The following is a 20,608-nucleotide window of genomic DNA, read 5'->3' on the forward strand; positions in this document are numbered from 1 at the left end:
CCTGTAGGTCCTAACAGCAATTATTTAATAGACTGATACACCTGTAGGTCCTAACAGCAGGTATTTAATAGACTGATACACCTGTAGGTTCTAACAGCAGGTATTCAAAAGACTGATACACCTGTAGGTCCTAACAGCAATTATTTAATAGACTAATACACCTGTAGGTCCTAACAGCAGGTATTTAAAAGACTGATACACCTGTAGGTCCTAACAGCAATTATTTAATAGACTAATACACCTGTAGGTCCTAACAGCAATTATTTAATAGACTGATACACCTGTAGGTCCTAACAGCAATTATTATATAGACTGATACACCTGTAGGTCCTAACAGCAGGTATTTAAAAGACTGATACACCTGTAGGTCCTAACAGCAGGTATGTAATAGACTGATACACCTGTAGGTCCTAACAGCAATTATTTAATAGACTGATACACCTGTAGGTTCTAACAGCAGGTATTTAAAAGACTGATACACCTGTAGGTCCTAACAGCAGGTATGTAATAGACTGGTGACAGATTTAAAGCTTACATCAGAATTTCTTTACATTCTGAACCTCAGCAGCTGTCGTTTGACGGAGGCCCGGCGTTTAGCCCCAGACCCATCGACATGAGCAACGTGACGCTCTCCAGAGACATGCAGGTCAGGATCATGATTATATCATTAAATATGCTCATATAAACATTTCATTGTCTATAAAATAAACACTTCATTAATGTTTAAACGTGGCTAGTATAGATATGTTGGAGCTCCACCAGTTAAAGATTAATGTTTGATAGTTTAGATTAACTCTCATCATAGCTCCATATATCTCTAAAAGCTGAAGTCAGTGGGCTCTGACCTTTCTAAAAACATTTTAAAACTCTGCCACCGGTCTAAAACGGGCAGTATTCCTAAATGTTCTAACTATGTCTTTAACACCATTAAAGGGAGGGGTCCCTGTAGTCTTTTCTCAGAAACACAGACTGTAATCCGACCCCTCTATAGGACCAATATCATACCTGACTCTGTGTCTGGTTTTAGTCCATGGCTGAGCTGCTGGCTGAGAACTACCACAACATCTGGGCCAGGAAGAAGAAGAGTGAGCTGGAGGCTAAAGGTCGGAGTAGAATGTTCCTAAACGTTCTGTCAGTACCAGAACTATGATGATCTTGAACCTGTGTCATGATGTGTTTATTATTTTCTTTTATATCTGCATTAATTATTCTTCATTCCGGACTGTGCATTGTTCTCTCCATGTTGTCATGTTTGACCCTTCAGGAGGAGGAAACCATCCTCTGCTGGTTCCTTACGACACTCTAACAGCCAAAGAGAAATCTAAAGACAGAGAGAGAGCTCAGGACATCCTCAAGTTTCTGCAGATCAATGGATACACCGTTTCCAGGTGACTGTCATGCAAAATACATGTGTCTGTTTTTATATGTGTTTTTGAATGCAGAGCATAAACGAGCCATTAGAGGGCGGTATATGACCAAACTCAGCAAAGCGAGGATGGTACTGTTACACCATAATGCTGTGTGTGAGGTAACTGTGCTCAGACTGGTCCTGGAGCCGTGTGAGTGCAGGTCAGCAGAGGATTGGAGACAAGCCAATCAGGCTTCAGCTAAACAAAATGCTATGAATCTGTTTATGAGATAATGATGAGACATTTTATGGAGATAGTAGAGACCTACGTCCATCCTGACTGAATCAGACCCTCTCCATGTTTGTCTTTATGTTGACTTATTTAGTGTGTATTTAGTGTGTTAACAGAGTGTGTTTTGTTTGTTTCAGAGGTGTTAAATGTCATGAGTTGGACACCCCGGCCATAGAGAAGCGTTTTGCCTACACCTTCCTGCAGCAGCTCATCACCTACGTGGACCAGGCTCGCCAACACATGATGGAGTTTGGTGAGACCCTCTAATAAACAGACTGGTCTCATACAATCACACCATCTTTATTATGTTTCCCTGAGTATGAAATGATCTGTATTAATGAGGTTTGACAGTGATCATGACCCCGTCTGTGCAGAGATCCACATATGAAGCTCACTCCAGACCAGATCCCTTTTCTAGTCAGTCTTTGTAATTTCAGCCTCTTCATGTGATGTGATTTACACCAGCTGTGATGTTTTTCCCTCTCCCATGGCTTAGACCTTTAGGAAGTTTGTTATATTTTGAAGTTGATGGATGCTTTGTAGATTTTTTTGGCTGTTTAGATCTTTACATGCTCTACATGGTTCTAAAAATAGACCCGATGTTTAACTCCAGTAAAGCGGAGTAGAGTGGTTCTTTTGGGACGCTCCAGAGACGGACCAAGGTGTGGGTAGTGAAAATGCACAGATTGACTAGAAAGGAAGCGATTTGCTCCTCAGTGAGCCTGTGAGCGGATCTCAGCACAGGCTGAGGATGTGAGAACTGGAGGTGATAATGATGGATCAAACGTAGGTTTACGTTTTTAGTGTTTTTGATCAATAATAACTGAAACATGACTGTCTGTGGTTCAGATCTGGGAACACGGCAGAAGGGAGAGAAGATTCCTCATGAACAGCAGATTAAATTCTTCGGAAAGGTCAGAAATATCATTTTAATGGTATTTATCACTCTGGTTTGACTCTTTAACTCTTCAATGTCCACTAACACAAACATTAAAAACTGATAAACATGTGTTGATATGTTCATTAACTCTAACTCTGCTGTCATTAAACCATCAGGTGGTTCTCCCACTGGTGGATCAGTACTTTAAAAACCACCGGCTCTACTTCCTGTCTACAGCCATCCATCCAATCAGCAGTGGAGGCCACGCCTCCAACAAGGAGAAGGAGATGGTGACCAGGTGAGACAGGTTGATTATTGATGAGAAGGTGTAGATGTTAGAAACAGATAAAGGGCTCTGCTCTGTTCTAGTTCTTATCTGGGTTTCTGTGAGCTGTTCTGGTTCATGTTTGGTTCAATAATGAGAAAAATAAAAGAACTTCACTGATTCACAGAGCGATAATCTTTATCAGCCTGTCTGTAGTTCTCTCCTGCTCTCTGTTTCTGTCATTGAATCATTTCACTTTCTCTCATCCTCCTCCTCTTCCTCTGGTTGAATCTCTCCAGTCTGTTCTGTAAACTGGGAGTTCTGGTCAGGATCTTTTTGGCTGTTTAGATCTTTACATGCTCTACATGTTCTGTTTCTGTGTTGGTGCAGCATGATGGTTGCATGGATGTTTCTGAGTGGACACGTCCCAGTGAAACACCCCTGTGTCAGCTCATTAGACTTTTAAACTTGTCTGTGATTATCTTAAAAATATCTATGATTGTCTCAAATATGTCTATGATTAGCTTAAATATGTCTATAATTAGCTTAAATATGTCTATGATTAATTTAAATATGTCTACAAGTAGCTTAAATATGTCTACGATAAGCTTAAATATGTCTATAATTATCTTAAATATGTCTATGATTATCTTAAATATGTCTATAATTATCTTAAATATGTCTATGATTATCTTAAATATGTCTATTATTATCTTAAATATGTCTATGATTATCTTAAATATGTCTATGATTATCTTAAATATGTCTATAATTATCTTAAATATGTCTATGATTATCTTAAATATGTCTATAATTATCTTAAATATGTCTATGATTATCTTAAATATGTCTATAATTATCTTAAATATGTCTATTATTATCTTAAATATGTCTATGATTAGCTTAAATATGTCTATGATTATCTTAAATATGTCTATAATTATCTTAAATATGTCTATAATTATCTTAAATAGGTCTAGGATTAGCTTAAATATGTCTATGATTATCTTAAATATGTCTATAATTATCTTAAATATGTCTATGATTATCTTAAATATGTCTATAATTATCTTAAATATGTCTATAATTATCTTAAATAGGTCTAGGATTAGCTTAAATATGTCTATGATTATCTTAAATATGTCTATGATTATCTTAAATATGTCTATAATTATCTTAAATATGTCTATGATTATCTTAAATATGTCTATGATTATCTTAAATATGTCTATGATTATCTTAAATATGTCTATAATTATCTTAAATATGTCTATGATTATCTTAAATATGTCTATAATTATCTTAAATATGTCTATAATTATCTTAAATAGGTCTAGGATTAGCTTAAATATGTCTATGATTATCTTAAATATGTCTATGATTATCTTAAATATGTCTATAATTATCTTAAATATGTCTATGATTATCTTAAATATGTCTATGATTATCTTAAATATGTCTATGATTATCTTAAATATGTCTATGATTATCTTAAATATGTCTATGATTATCTTAAATATGTCTATGATTATCTTAAATATGTCTATGATTAGCTTAAATTTGTCTTTGATTAGCTTAAATATGTCTATGATTATCTTAAATATGTCTATGATTATCTTAAATATGTCTATGATTATCTTAAATATGTCTATAATTATCATAAATATGTCTATGATTATCTTAAATATGTCTAATTATCTTAAATATGTCTATGATTATCTTAACTATGTCTATGATTATCTTAAATATGTCTATTATTATCTTAAATATGTCTATAATTATCTTAAATAGGTCTAGGATTATCTTAAATATGTCTATAATTATCTTAAATATGTCTATGATTATCTTAAATATGTCTATGATTATCTTAAATATGTCTATGATTAGCTTAAATATGTCTATGATTAGCTTAAATATGTCTATAATTATCTTAAATATGTCTATGATTAGCTTAAATATGTCTATAATTATCTTAAATATGTTTATAATTAGCTTAAATATGTCTATAATTATCTTAAATATGTCTATGATTATCTTAAATATGTCTATAATTATCTTAAATATGTCCATGATTATCTTAAATATGTCTATGATTACCTTAAATATGTCTATAATTATCTTAAATATGTCTATGATTATCTTAAATATGTCTATGATTATCTTAAATATGTCTATGATTATCTTAAATATGTCTATAATTATCTTAAATATGTCTATGATTATCTTAAATATGTCTATAATTATCTTAAATATGTCTATAATTATCTTAAATAGGTCTAGGATTAGCTTAAATATGTCTATGATTATCTTAAATATGTCTATGATTATCTTAAATATGTCTATAATTATCTTAAATATGTCTATGATTATCTTAAATATGTCTATGATTATCTTAAATATGTCTATGATTATCTTAAATATGTCTATGATTATCTTAAATATGTCTATGATTAGCTTAAATATGTCTATGATTAGCTTAAATTTGTCTTTGATTAGCTTAAATATGTCTATGATTATCTTAAATATGTCTATGATTATCTTAAATATGTCTATGATTATCTTAAATATGTCTATAATTATCATAAATATGTCTATGATTATCTTAAATATGTCTAATTATCTTAAATATGTCTATGATTATCTTAACTATGTCTATGATTATCTTAAATATGTCTATTATTATCTTAAATATGTCTATAATTATCTTAAATAGGTCTAGGATTATCTTAAATATGTCTATAATTATCTTAAATATGTCTATGATTATCTTAAATATGTCTATGATTATCTTAAATATGTCTATGATTAGCTTAAATATGTCTATGATTAGCTTAAATATGTCTATAATTATCTTAAATATGTCTATGATTAGCTTAAATATGTCTATAATTATCTTAAATATGTTTATAATTAGCTTAAATATGTCTATAATTATCTTAAATATGTCTATGATTATCTTAAATATGTCTATAATTATCTTAAATATGTCCATGATTATCTTAAATATGTCTATGATTACCTTAAATATGTCTATAATTATCTTAAATATGTCCATGATTACCTTAAATATGTCTATGATTACCTTAAATATGTCTATGATTATCTTAAATATGTCTATAATTATCTTAAATATGTCCATGATTATCTTAAATATGTCTATGATTACCTTAAATATGTCTATGATTACCTTAAATATGTCTATAATTATCTTAAATATGTCCATGATTATCTTAAATATGTCTATGATTACCTTAAATATGTCTATAATTATCTTAAATATGTCCATGATTATCTTAAATATGTCTATGATTACCTTAAATATGTCTATGATTACCTTAAATATGTCCATGATTATCTTAAATATGTCTATGATTACCTTAAATATGTCTATAATTATCTTAAATATGTCTATGATTACCTTAAATATGTCTATGATTATCTTAAATATGTCCATGAATATTTTTAAATATATCTATGATTACTTTTAATATGTCTATAATTATCTTAAATATGTCTATGATTATCTTAAATATGTCTATAATTAGCTTAAATATGTCTATGATTATCTTAAATATGTCTATAATTAGCTTAAATATGTCTATGATTATCTTAAATATGTCTATGATTATCTTAAATATGTCTATGATTATCTTAAATATGTCCATGAATATTTTTAAATATGTCTATGATTAGCTTATATTTATCTATTATTAGCTTAAATATTTTTATAGTTATCTTAAATATTTTTTATGATTAGCATATATATATATGCTATTAGCTTTTTTTTTTGCTTAAATATATCTTGGATTATGGTCATAAATCTATGATTATCTTAAATATGTCTGATTTTCTTAAATCTTTCTATGATTACTTTACTGAACTGGAAAACAACAACATCTTAAGGTGCCAAAGCTGCTGTGAGAGAGTGCTGGAGAACAGCAGAGTTGTTTCATGGTACAGCAGCACAAACAGAGAGAAAACACTGACTCAGCAGTTTGAATTCATTGAGTGTGGAGTCTGTGGATCAGACCATGTCTTTGGGCACAGCTAACAAACATGTAGGAAGGCCAACTATTCTTTAGTGGACCTGGCCCTCAGTGGACAGGTGAAGAAAACCACTCAGATCCAAGGTGAGACAGGGACTTCATCTCCAGCCTGAGGATCTGATCCAGGACAGGGTCTGATCCAGGACAGGGTCTGATCCAGGACAGGGTCTGATCCAGGACATGGTCTTATCCAGGACATAGTCTGATCCAGGACAGGACTGTGAGGGGGAATCTTAAATTAATCTGTGCATGAAGGCATGATACAGTGCTGTTGTGTTGTGTTTTTTTGTCGTGTTTTTTGGTTGTTTGCTGATATCACAGGTCGGTGTTGATGTGCTCATGTGTGTCATTTTTAAAATATCAGACTGTTTTAGTCCTTTTTTTATATAGAATCCTGTAAAGACTTTATTGTTGATCATCTGACCCTCTCACCTGTCCAGGTAACAATGCCACCTCCATTGTGAACTGTCTACAGATCCTGGGACAGAGTCTGGATGCCAGGTGAGGACACCTGAGCTTTACTCACCTGTTAGGAGATGGGGTGTATTTACTAAAGGGTTTATTTAAAGAGCATCACAATAACTAGATCTTATTAAGAAACCATGAGCTCTAATAGTGTCAGAATAAAGCTTTAAACAGGAAGTCATGTCAACCTCAGAGAGGTCACAGAAGAAAACAGAAGAGAGTTTTACTCTAGGACTCTTAGTGATGTAGGCACAGTCAACCACCAGCAGAGGGTGCCTTCAGACCAGCACAGGTCTGTAGAGCCAGTATAGTTTCCAGTATTGAAATCAGAGGACACAGAAAGGGTAGAGTAACAGGGGTTTCTAAAGGTTCAGCTCTTCAAAGATTTGAGAGAGTTTATTTCATCAAATCTTCATAAAAACAGTTAAGTACAGTGGTTTATCTAGTCCGGATGTTTAGTGGATTAGTAACGTCTGTCTACATGACCACGGTGGTAAAAATATTTAAAATATTTAAAGACAAAATAATTTATTCCTGTAAATTTCTCTAACCTTTCAATTATATTTTATAAAGGCCATATTTTTGGGTCTGTGTACATTTAAGTTATTTTAGTTCTTTCAAAATAAAACTCTTAAAATTAGGACAGAGATGAAGACACTTCTAGACTTTATAAAATGTATTAATATATTCTTCTTTATTAATGTTCAAAATATAAATTTTCTGTATATTCTAAGATGGAGAGAAATCAGTTCTTGAGTCTGTGAAAGCATCTTTTGTTCTTTTACTTCATGTTGATAATATGATTTTTTTTTTTTTACGACAGTATTGAAGGCTGGTTTAGAAGCTGTGAATGCAGCTCTCTGTTGTTTTTTTTTGGGGGGGGGGGGGTTGTTTTTTTTTTAAAGGTTTATTTTGGGCATTTTTGTGCCTTTATTTGATAGAGGACGATAGCGGATAGAGTCGGAAACAGTGATGAGAGCATGGGAGAGACATGCGGTAGAGGGCCTCAGGCTGGATTTGAGCCCGGGCCGTCTGCGTACATGGGGTGTGTGCCTTAACCACTTGGCCACCTGCGCCCCACAGCTCTCTTTGTTACTTTAATTTTATGTTAATATTATAATTTTTTCCTATTTTTTAGGACAGTAATGAAGACCGGTCTGGAGTCGGTGAAGGCAGCTCTCCGCTCGTTTTTTGTCAGTGCGGCGGAGGACTTGGAGCAGACTCAGGAGAACCTGAAGCAGGGTCAGTTCACTCACAGTCGAGATCAGCCTCGAGGAGTCACTCAGATCATCAACTACACCACCTTCGCCCTACTGCCTGTCCTCTCCTCACTATTTGAACATATCGGTCTGCACGGCTTTGGAGAGGATCTCATACGTACGTATTCAGCTCTACAGTCACAGTTTAGACATTAACATGCTCTATTCAGCTCTACTGTCACAGTTTAGACATTAACAAGTTCTTTTCAGCTCTACACTCACAGTTTAGACGTTAATGAGCTCTATTCATCTCTACTGTCACAGTTTGGACATTAACCAAATCTGTTCAGCTCTACAGTCACAGTTTAGACATTAAATGCTCTATTAAGCTCTACTGTCACAGTTTAGATGTTAATGAGCTCTATTCATCTCAACAGTCACACTTTAGACATTAACATGCTCTATTCAGCTCTACAGTCACAGTTTAGACTTTAATGAGCTCTATTCAGCTCTACTGTCACAGTTTAGACTTTAATGAGCTCTATTCAGCTCTACTGCCACAGTTTAGACGTTAACATGCTCTGTTCAGCTCTACTGTCACAGTTTAGACATTAACGAGCTCTTTCAGCTCTACTGTCACAGTCCGGACGTTAACAAGCTCTATTCATCTCTACAGTCACAGTTTAGACATTAACATGCTCTATTCAGCTCTACTGTCACAGTTTAGACTTTAATGAGCTCTATTCAGCTCTACTGTCACAGTTTAGACATTAACGAGCTCTTTCCAACTTTATTGTCACAGTGTGGACATTAACGAGCTCTTTCCAACTTTATTGTCACAGTGCTGACATTAACGAGCTCTTTCAGCTCTACTGTCACAGTCCGGACATTAACAAGCTCTATTCATCTCTACAGTCACAGTTTAGACATTAACATGCTCTATTCAGCTCTACGGTCACAGTTTAGACATTAACAAGTTCTTTTCAGCTCTACACTCACAGTTTAGACGTTAATGAGCTCTATTCATCTCTACTGTCACAGTTTGGACATTAACCAAATCTGTTCAGCTCTACAGTCACAGTTTAGACATTAAATGCTCTATTAAGCTCTACTGTCACAGTTTAGATGTTAATGAGCTCTATTCATCTCAACAGTCACACTTTAGACATTAACATGCTCTATTCAGCTCTACAGTCACAGTTTAGACTTTAATGAGCTCTATTCAGCTCTACTGTCACAGTTTAGACGTTAACGTGCTCTTTCCAACTTTATTGTCACAGTTTAGACATTAACGAGCTCTTTCAGCTCTACTGTCACAGTCCGGACGTTAACAAGCTCTATTCATCTCTACAGTCACAGTTTAGACATTAACATGCTCTATTCAGCTCTACTGTCACAGTTTAGATGTTAATGAGCTCTATTCATCTCAACAGTCACAGTTTAGACATTAACATGCTCTATTCAGCTCTACTGTCACAGTTTAGACTTTAATGAGCTCTATTCAGCTCTACTGTCACAGTTTAGACATTAACGAGCTCTTTCCAACTTTATTGTCACAGTTTAGACATTAACGAGTTCTTTCCAACTTTATTGTCACAGTGTGGACATTAACGAGCTCTTTCAGCTCTACTGTCACAGTCCGGACGTTAACAAGCTCTATTCATCTCAACAGTCACAGTTTAGACATTAACATGCTCTATTCAGCTCTACTGTCACAGTTTAGACTTTAATGAGCTCTATTCATCTCAACAGTCACAGTTTGGACATTAACGAAATCTGTTCAGCTCTACTGTCACAGTTTAGACATTAACGAGCTCTTTCCAACTTTATTGTCACATTGTGGACATTAACATGCTCTTTCAGCTCTACTGTCACAGTCCGGACGTTAACAAGCTCTGTTCATCTCTACAGTCACAATTTAGACATTAACATGCTCTATTTAGCTCTATTGTCACAGTCCAGACATTAACAAGCTCTTTTCAGCTCTACTGTCACAATTTAGACATTAACAAGTTCTTTTCAACTCTACTGTCACAGTCCAGACATTAACAAGTTCTTTTCAGATCTACAGTCACAGTGTAGACATTAACAAGCTCTTTTCAACTCTACTGTCACAGTCCAGACATTAACTAGCTCTATTCAGCTCTACAGTCACAGTTTAGACATTAACGAGCTTTTTTCAGCTCTACAGTCACAGTCTACACATTAACAAGCTCTATTTTTCTCTCTAGGATTATTCATAGATGTATATACTTGTTTATTTTGTCTTTGTTTCTCCTTCAGTTGATGACGTCCAGGTCTCCTGCTACAGGATCCTCAATAGTCTCTACCTGCTGGGAACAAACAAGAGCATCTATGTGGAGAGGTACCTCTACTAAACATGATACCTTCAATAACTCATAATGTTAGTAATATGTTTTTAAAACAGGGTTATTGAAGTATGGAGGTTAGATGCTTTATAATTTTCATTGCCAAAGAAATACACGAAGTAAAAGACTCACAAATTTAAATATTCAAATTCACCAATTCAAAGATTTCACAAATTCAGAGGAAGATTTTAGAGAGTTGGTTGGGACGAGACTGAATAATTTACTACTTGCAGATAATAAGAGTGGATGACAACACTCATGAACTCTAAAGTTTACAGTCGAGTTAACATCAGAGATATTTAATCACAAAATATCTATTATTGGTGCTGTAATAAGTGTCTCTCTCATTCTCTCTTTCTCTCTTTCTTTCTCTCTCCCCCTCTTGGCGTGCAGACAGCGTCCAGCGTTAGGGAAATGCCTGGCGGCATTCTCTGCAGCGTTTCCTGTAGCTTTCCTGGAGCCGCACATGAACAAGTTCAACAGTTTCTCAATTTACAACAACAGAACACACAACGACCTGAAAGGTACACAACTACTACACACCTACTACACAACAACTATGATGACAAAAGTGAAGAGTGAATGTAGGTCAAAGGTCAGCGGGTCTCTGAGGCTTCATTTATGATAACTTAGATTTAATTTTAAACATATAACTGATAATATTAATGTTACTGATTGGTCTATAATAACCATAATCTCTCATCATGATTATCTTAATGCCCATTTTTATTAAACAGAATCAATGAAACTAAATAGGATTGTATAAATGTCTTCAATCCACCGGTATTCTTGCCAATAGCATCCTATTTGATTCATTAATTGTAAAAAAATTTCTCCTTGTCAAATCTTGTTCACTTTCCTCTTAAAACTCTATGAGTATTCATTGTTTGGCCACGGAAAAGTACTCGCCTCAAGTTTATTCACATTTAGGATTGTCTTTGCAACTATGGATTGATTTAAGCTTCACAAACATCTCACACATGAGCACACATGCTGATGTTTAAGCCAGACTGGAGTTAACCTTACCTGGACACAGCTGAGTCATGTTAGTGGAACCAGTTAAGGCTGAGTTAAGGTGAAAGTTAGAGCTAGTTCAAGTCCTAACTGGGAAAGCTCAGCTTTCATTAGCTACCTTGATGGAATATCCCCCTGGTTAAACATCTGTAATCATCGATGTGTTCATTATTTAGCTCTCCTGGTCTCTGATAGTAAACAGATTATTTTATAAAGGTGTCTCTCCTTGTCTCTGATAGTGAACAGATTATTTTATAAAGCTGTCTCTCCTTGTCTCTGATAGTGAACAGATTATTTTATAAAGGTGTCTCTCCTTGTCTCTGATAGTGAACAGATTATTTTATAAAGGTTTCTCTCCTTGTCTCTGTGTCTCAGCTCTGGGTCTACCTGAGCAGGTAGAAGACGTCTGTCCTCACATCCCAAACCTGGAGAAATCTCTGGAGGAGATCATGGAGCTGGCAGAGTCTGGCATGAGATACAACCAGATGCCTCACATCATGGAGGTCAGATCAGCTCACTGCTCACTGTAGAATAAGATTATGAACACAGAATCATTTTTCCTTTCCAAAAAAGTTGGGACGCTGTGTGAAATGTGAACAAAAACAATGATTGTCAAATCTCATAAACCCATATTTGATTCATAATAAAACTGAGACATTTGAACATTTCATGAAAAATATTAGCTCAATTTGAATCTCAAAAAAGTTGTGACAGGACCATGCTTACATTTGTGTAGCATCCCTTCTTCTTTTAACAGCAGTGTGTAAGCATCTGGAAAGTGAGGAGACCAGTTGCTACGGGATGAATGTTGTTGCTGGTCTGGACTGCAGGCAGACCAGTTCAGGACCCTTCTCCTGTGAAGCCATGCTGTTGTGATGGATGTGGTATGTGGTTTAGCATCATCTTGCTGAAATAGTCAAGGCCTTCCCTGACAGAGATGTTGTCTGGATGGGAGCATACGCTACTCTAAAACTTTTCGCTACTTCTCAGCATTGATAATTCCTTCCCAGATGATAGAGCTGCCCACACCATAGGCACTAATGCAACCCCATACCATCAGAGATGCAGTCTTTAGAACTGAGCCAGGAGAACAAGCTGGATGCTCCTTCTCCTCTTTAGTCCACAGGACACAGACTCTGTTGTTTCTAAAAGAATTGCACATTTGGATTCCTCTGACCACAGAACAGTTTTCCATTTTTTGCTCTATTGTAAATCCAATATGCATTTAGGAGATTTGACAATTATTGACTTCTGTTTTTTTTTGTTTGTTTGTTTGTTTTTTACATTTTAAACAGCGACCCAACTTTTGTGGAATCCAGGCTGTCTAATTATGTGTAAAAATGATAATAATGTATTGCTGATACCTTCCTGTAGGTGGTGCTGCCCATGCTCTGCAGCTACATGTCTCACTGGTGGGAACACGGAGCAGAGAGTTACCTGGACAGGTGTGATACCTGCTGTACGTCGGTCACCTCTGATCACATGAACTCTCTGCTGGGGAACATCCTGAAGATTATCTACAATAACCTGGGAGTCGATGAGGGCACCTGGATGAAGAGACTGGCTGGTAACCCTAATAAACAACAGATAATATTAGATATTGATAACTTCCTGTATGTCAATATCATGTTTAAGAGATGGGGAAGAACAGATCAGTGGGAGTGGCTTTAACTGGAGGTCCTGCGTAGTTTAATCTGTGCTCTCAAGATTAAGATTATTAAACACACATTCATCAGCACTGATGCCCTGTCTACTGCTGAACCAGTGTACATTATAGACTGTGGACTGTCCGTTCCTTCCTGATCCTTTTCCTCTTGGTTCTGTATTCAGGATGAGCCACATTAAATCTGCTGGCACCAGACTTCAACCATCAGACTGTTTATAGGATTTAAGAACAAATAAATGTATAAGAATAAATCATTTTCTCTCCTCTGTCTCCTCAGTGTTCTCTCAGCCAATCATCAGTAAAGCCAAACCTGAGCTGTTACAGACTCATTTCCTGCCTCTAATGGACAAACTGAAGAAGGTCGGTTAAAGCTCCTTTACTATCTTCATGGCTAGTGATGTTTTACCTATAGTAGCCCTGATTCTGAAACATGTATTTATATGTTTTTTTATTGTTAAAATAAAGACTTTTCCATGTGTTTAGCATTGACTTCAATGAGCGCCCCCTGGTGTTAGAAGTTTACTCCTTTGATTTCATTCACAAACAGCTGTGCTGCTTCAGGAATCCTCTACAACTAAATAAGGGCCTGCCTTTTAAATAATGGATGCTTTTGGAGTGCAAAATTCAAATAAACTAAATTTAAAAAAAATGTAAAAAGCATTTTTGGTCTCGTTATCCTATTTTTGTTTAAATATTCCTTGTTGTATTTCAAATTTACCTCTGCTTTAGCCTTTAACAGTGAGATCAGACTCTATACTGCAGCCAGCCACAAGGGGGCGATGCAGATATTTCAACTGAATATTTCTGAGGCTTCATTGGAGTTGACTCTAGTATGCTGTGTTAAGAATGGTGAAAAACCAGAGACTGATAGAATAATAGACTGATGGGTCTGACTATGTCGGGAGGATTTCTGGAGAACAGATGAGATGTGAAGCCACTTAGTTTAAAAAAAATATATCAGAAATACCTCAACCTATTTGTCTTTTGCACATTTTCTAAATTGTTCTGGGGGCCGGATGGGAAGATGTTGGGGCCCTGATGTGGCCCTCAGACCACTAGTTGATCACCAATGTGCATGATAAATACATTTAAAATCAATCTAATGTTTAATGTTGAGTTTACTGTTTAAGATTTGTTAACTTAAAAAGAAGCAGTAGTCCTGTTGGATGGTATACATTTATTTCTAAGTTAACAGTTCTATTTATGATTTTATTTATGGTTACAGACACCAGTGGTGTTGTTGGATGAAATGATTATTTTGAATAAATATGTTTATATTATCTGTATTTACAGGGAACATTGGTATCATTGGATATAGTTATTTTAAATAAAAATGTATGACAATATATATGTTCTTACAGAAAGTAGTGTTTTTTTTAACGGTCATTATTCAAATATTCTAAATAAATATTTTTAAAATAGTAATATTTTCATATTAACAGAAAGCAGCAGTGGTGTTTTGGATATAAAATAATTATTTTAAATAAATGTATTTATATCTATCTCAACAGGAAGCAGCATTGATCTTATTGCATATAAAACAGTTTATGATATTTATAATAATATCTTTAGTAACAGAAACCGGTGGGAGAGTTTTTGGATATAACATAACAATAAAAAAAGTAATGTTAGTAATATTGTTACATTTTTATATTAATAGAAAGCAGCAGTGGTCTTATTGGATGAGGAGCAGAGTCGGGCCGAGGGGCGTGGAGAGATGTCAGAGACGGAGCTCCTCATCATGGATCAGTTCACTGTCCTGGTCAGAGATCTCTACGCCTTCTACCCTCTGCTCATACGATTCGTCGACTACAACAGGTATGCTGTTCTCTGATTGGACGAACCAAATCTTTAACGTCAGAGAAGCTGCTGTTAACTAGCTGCATACACTCGCCGATGCAGCAGACAAAGCTAAGCTAACTGGATCACAAAAATGCTACTTCAGTCAAGCTCTTCACAATAAAAGTCCACGGATGTGATTTTTCTGAAATGCTTTTATTGTGAACGCCCTCATCAGGAAATTTGCTCAAGTCATTAGCAGCTTAACACACCTCAGCAGGATAGAGAGGAAATGCTACAATGCTTAGACATCAATAGAGTATGCAGTCAAAGGCTTGTTTTAAGGGGACTGAGGGGGGTTATAACACTGAAATTTTGATTTAAAAGCATGATCTCTTTTTAATTCTGTAATACCGTGATATAATACCATTATTGTCCAAGGTGAGAAAAATACCTTGATATAACATTTTGGTCATATCAAGGTATTTTTCTACCCTGTTTTATTTTCTTTAGTAACGGTGATCCCGATCAGTCATTGAAATAATCATGATCAGTGATTTAATCAATCTTGTTGTGTCAGAGCTCGCTGGCTGAAGGAGTCCAGTCCTGAGGCCGAGGAACTGTTCAGGATGGTGGCTGAGGTCTTCATCTTCTGGGCAAAGTCTCACGTAAGAATATCCACCAATCAAGTCAAGTCAAGTCAAAGGTTATTTATATAGCACATTTAAAAACAACCTTAGTTGACCAAAGTGCTTTACAGGGTTTGACATAACAGTAAAAGCACAATAATCACAATCACAATCCTCCTGTTAACAAGACTGCATCGAATCACAACACTTCTTATTCAACAGCATATACTGTATCCATTGGCATATTAGTTGTGCATCTTTGCTGCGCTTTTACATAGAAATAATCTTCTGTACATATAAGTTTTTTTATTTAACTTTGAAATGTCAACATTTTCCGTTTTTCATAGAAGTCTGACTGTATCAGTCAGAGTTCTTCAGTGCCTGATATAGTTCCCTGTCGTCTAGTAAAGATGGACACAGAACGTCAGGAGTCAGGCTGACCGATATCTAATAACATTAATGAACCAGATGTGGAGCTGTTTAAACCAATCAGGACTTTACTACAATGATTTCCCAGCACAGTTTCCTCTGACCTCAGGCGGCCAATCACTGCTCCCGGTCGATCAGCTCCCTCATATTACTCCTCCACAGAGCTCCCCTATGGACTAGAGTTACAAACTGGCTCCTGAAGTCGGTCTTTTACCAGCTGTAGTCCAGCTTCAGCCCTGAATTTAACAGTAGAACTGAACAAGCTCTCCTTCTTTCCAGAACTGTACCCATTTATTTATTTATTTATTTATTTATGCATAGTTTTCTCTTGATTTGATCTAAACCAGCATCAGGTAATGATCACTGGATGCCCAGTCCATTCAGTGTTCAGAGCTAAATTAGCCCCCATGTCATCATTAAACTCAGTAAATGTGTGGTGTTGTTGTACAGAACTTCAAGCGTGAGGAGCAGAACTTTGTGGTCCAGAATGAGATCAACAACATGTCGTTCCTCATCACAGACACCAAGTGTAAAATGTCCAAGGTGAGAGGATGGGAGGTTACTTCCTGTTTCTTTAGATTCAAACACAGAGAATGACCAGTAAACCAGGTGACCCGTACCTGATCTCTGCTTCAGGGCATGGTTTCAGACCAGGAGAGGAAGAAGATGAAGAGGAAGGGAGATCGGTACTCCATGCAGACCAGTCTGATTGTGGCCACTCTGAAGCGTCTGCTACCTGTGGGTCTGAACATCTGCGCACCTGGAGAACACGAGCTGATCGGCCTCGCCAAAAACCGATTTAACCAGGTGAGAAAGAACACACCTGAACTATAAAACCAGCTCGACTCAGGTATCCCACATGTTCATATAGAATACTATATATCATGTTTAAACATCAGCCTCACTGAGAACCAGTTTTATCAGGAGGAACTCACCTGAACTATGTAATGAATTATTCTGATATTGTGTTATTGTGTGACAGAAAGACACAGAGGAAGAAGTCCGAGAGATCATCAGGAACAACCTCCATCTCCAGGGGAAGGTGATGTCACATGTTCTTCATGTTTGTTTTTTTGTAAAGTTTTATTTGCGTGATAATTAAACAATGATATCTGATCATTTATATAACAGCTGGAGGACCCGGCGATCCGTTGGCAGATGGCACTGTACAGAGATCTACCAAACCACCAGGAGGACTCGACTGATCCTCAGAGGACCATAGACCGAGTGCTGGACATCGCTCACGTCCTCTTTCACCTGGACCAGGTGTGTTACTGAATGACCCCGTTAAGACCTCACAGTAGCATCTGTCCTAGGTGGCTGATAGGGAGAGGAAACTCTGAATACTCAGAGGAAGCCAAATGCCTCCTGTTGCAGAGCTCCTGATGAATGGTTTCCTTTTGCAGAGCTCTATTTAATAGTTGTCCTATTGCAGAGCTCAAAATGACTCGTTTTCCTGGTTCAGAGCTCTAATGAATCTCTGTCCAGCTGTAGAGCTCTGCTGAATCATTTTCCTTTTGCAGAGTTATAAAGGAAACTTTCTTGTTGAAGAGCTCTAAATGAATGACTGTTGGATTGTCCTCTGAAGGGGCTCTAAATAGATCTCTGTCCTGTTGCAGAGCTCTAAGCGGATCTCTGTCCTGTTGCAGAGCTCTAAATGAATCTATGTCCTGTTGCAGAGTTCTAATGAATCTTTCTCCTTTTGTAATTTTCGAAATGATAATTAGTCCTGTGGCAGAGCACTAAATGAATGGGTGTCCCGGTGCAGAGCTCTAATGAATCTTTGTCCCGTTGCAGAGCTCTAAATGAATCTTTTTCCTGTTGTGGAGCTCTAAATGAATCTCTGCCCTGTTGCAGAGCACTAATGAATCTTTGTCTTGCTGCAGAGCTCTAAATGAATCTTTGTCCCGTTGCAAAGCTCCAAATAAATCTTTGTCCCATTGCAAAGCTCCAAATAAATCTTTGTCCTGTTGCAGAGCTCCTAATGAATCTTTTCCTGTTGCAGAGCTCTAAAGGAACAGTTATCCTGTTGCAGAGCTCCAATGAATCTTTTTTCTGCTGAAGAGCTCTAAAGAATCTTTGACCTATTACAGAGCTCTAAATGAATCTTTGTCCTGTTGCAGAGCTCGAAAGGAACAGTTATTCTGATGCAGAGCTCTAATGAATCTTTTTCCTTCCTGCAGAGCTCGAATGAATCATTGTCCTGTTGCAGAGCTCTAGATGAATCATTGTTCTATTGCAGAGTTCCAATGAATTGTTGTCCTGTTGCTGAGTTCTAAAGAACCTTTGTTCTGTTGCAGACCTCTAAAGGAACCGTTAGGCTGTTCCAGAGCCATAAATGAATCTTTTTCCTACTGCAGATCTCTAATGAATCTTTGTTCTGTTGCAGATCTCTAATGAATCTTTGTTCTGTTGCAGAGCTCTAATGAATCTTTATTCTATTGCAGAGCTCTAATGAATCTTTGTCCTGTTGCAGAGCTCGAAAGGATCTTTGTTCTGTTGCAGAGCTCTAAAGTAACCGTTGTCCTGTTGCAGAGCTTTAGATAAATCTTTTACCTGCTGCAGAGCTCTAATGAATTGTTATCCTGTTGCAGAGCTCTAATGAATCTTTTTCCTGCTGCAGAGCTCTAATAAATCTTTTTCCTGCTGCAGAGCTCTAATAAATCTTTTTCCTGCTGCAGAGCTCTAATAAATCTTTTTCCTGCTGCAGAGCTCTGAAAGAATTGCTGTCCTGTTGCAGAGCTCTAAAGAAACCGTTATCCTGTTGCAGAGCCATAAATGAATCTTTTTTCCTGCTGCACAGCTCTAATAAATCTTTTTCCTGCTGCAGAGCTCTAATAAATCTTTTTCCTGCTGCAGAGCTCTAATGAATCGTCGTCCTGTTGCAGAGCTCTAAACGAATCGTTGTCCTGTTGCAGAGCTCTAAATGAATCTTCCTGCTGCCGAGCTCTAATGAATCTTTGTTCTGTTGCAGAGCTCTAAAAGAATTGTTGTCCTGTTGCAGAGCTCTAAAAGAATTGTTGTCCTGTTGCAGAGCTCTAAAAGAATGATTGTCCTGTTGCAGAGCTTTAAACGAATCATTGTCCTGTTGCAGAGCTCTAAATGAATCTTTTTCCTGTTGCAGAGCTCGAAAAGAATGATTGTCCTGTTGCAGAGCTCTAAACGAATCATTGTCCTGTTGCAGAGCTCTAAATGAATCTTTTTCCTGTTGCAGAGCTCTAAAAGAATGATTGTCCTGTTGCAGAGCTTTAAACGAACCATTGTCCTGTTGCAGAGCTCTAAAAGAATTGTTGTCCTGTTGCAGAGCTCTTAATGAATCATTGTCCTATTGCAGAGCTCTAAATGAATCTTTTTCCTGTTGCAGAGCTCTAAAAGAATGATTGTCCTGTTGCAGAGCTCTAAACGAATCATTGTCCTGTTGCAGAGCTCTAAATGAATCTTTTTCCTGTTGCAGAGCTCTAAAAGAATGATTGTCCTGTTGCAGAGCTTTAAACGAACCATTGTCCTATTGCAGAGCTCTAAAAGAATTGTTGTCTTGTTGCAGAGCTTTAAACGAACCATTGTCCTGTTGCAGAGCTCTAAAAGAATTGTTGTCCTGTTGCAGAGCTCTTAATGAATCATTGTCCTATTGCAGAGCTCTAAATGAATCTTTTTCCTGTTGCAGAGCTCTAAAAGAATGATTGTCCTGTTGCAGAGCTCTAAACGAATCATTGTCCTGTTGCAGAGCTCTAAATGAACCATTGTCCTATTGCAGAGCTCTAAAAGAATTGTTGTCCTGTTGCAGAGCTTTAAACGAATCATTGTCCTGTTGCAGAGCTCTAAAAGAATTGTTGTCCTGTTGCAGAGCTCTAAATGAATCATTGTCCTGTTGCAGAGCTCTAAATGAATCTTTTTCCTGTTGCAGAGCTCTAAAAGAATGATTGTCCTGTTGCAGAGCTCTAAATGAATCTTTCCTAGGGCAGGCCCTCTGCAGAGCTCTTAATGAGTATCTCTTGGATCCTGATCCTCGGGGCTCTGATTCTGGTCTCTCTCTTGTCTCTGCAGGTTGAACACCCTCAGCGCAGTAAGAAGGCAGTGTGGCACAAACTTCTGTCGAAACAGAGGAAGAGAGCAGTGGTGGCTTGTTTCAGGATGGCTCCTCTCTACAACCTGCCCAGGTGAGACAGCATCACCTGAATGATTTACCTGAGTCTAAAGGCGTCAGTGTTTAACCTTTAATGTCCTGCC

At 36.6% G+C, this 20,608-nt stretch overlaps 1 protein-coding gene across 1 annotated transcript in view; it reads left to right on the forward strand.

Annotated features, from left to right (window-relative positions):
* The window catches only part of ryr2a (ryanodine receptor 2a (cardiac)), a 163,482-nt gene that overhangs the window by 89,143 nt on the left and 53,731 nt on the right, over positions 1 to 20,608 (forward strand). The window contains exons 60-81 of the mRNA XM_041815659.1: positions 566 to 646; positions 1,028 to 1,103; positions 1,265 to 1,388; positions 1,778 to 1,893; positions 2,490 to 2,554; positions 2,697 to 2,818; positions 3,085 to 3,127; positions 6,730 to 6,739; positions 7,272 to 7,332; positions 8,435 to 8,673; positions 10,779 to 10,860; positions 11,258 to 11,388; positions 12,254 to 12,381; positions 13,253 to 13,445; positions 13,822 to 13,904; positions 15,205 to 15,362; positions 15,904 to 15,991; positions 16,832 to 16,924; positions 17,018 to 17,188; positions 17,364 to 17,423; positions 17,513 to 17,647; positions 20,426 to 20,538. Of these exons, the coding sequence (XP_041671593.1) occupies positions 566 to 646; positions 1,028 to 1,103; positions 1,265 to 1,388; positions 1,778 to 1,893; positions 2,490 to 2,554; positions 2,697 to 2,818; positions 3,085 to 3,127; positions 6,730 to 6,739; positions 7,272 to 7,332; positions 8,435 to 8,673; positions 10,779 to 10,860; positions 11,258 to 11,388; positions 12,254 to 12,381; positions 13,253 to 13,445; positions 13,822 to 13,904; positions 15,205 to 15,362; positions 15,904 to 15,991; positions 16,832 to 16,924; positions 17,018 to 17,188; positions 17,364 to 17,423; positions 17,513 to 17,647; positions 20,426 to 20,538 (2,372 nt within the window). The remainder of the gene's footprint in view (positions 1 to 565; positions 647 to 1,027; positions 1,104 to 1,264; positions 1,389 to 1,777; positions 1,894 to 2,489; positions 2,555 to 2,696; positions 2,819 to 3,084; positions 3,128 to 6,729; positions 6,740 to 7,271; positions 7,333 to 8,434; positions 8,674 to 10,778; positions 10,861 to 11,257; positions 11,389 to 12,253; positions 12,382 to 13,252; positions 13,446 to 13,821; positions 13,905 to 15,204; positions 15,363 to 15,903; positions 15,992 to 16,831; positions 16,925 to 17,017; positions 17,189 to 17,363; positions 17,424 to 17,512; positions 17,648 to 20,425; positions 20,539 to 20,608) is intronic.

Source organism: Cheilinus undulatus, linkage group 20 (assembly GCF_018320785.1).
Source record: "Cheilinus undulatus linkage group 20, ASM1832078v1, whole genome shotgun sequence".
NCBI classification, from domain to species: domain Eukaryota; kingdom Metazoa; phylum Chordata; class Actinopteri; order Labriformes; family Labridae; genus Cheilinus; species Cheilinus undulatus.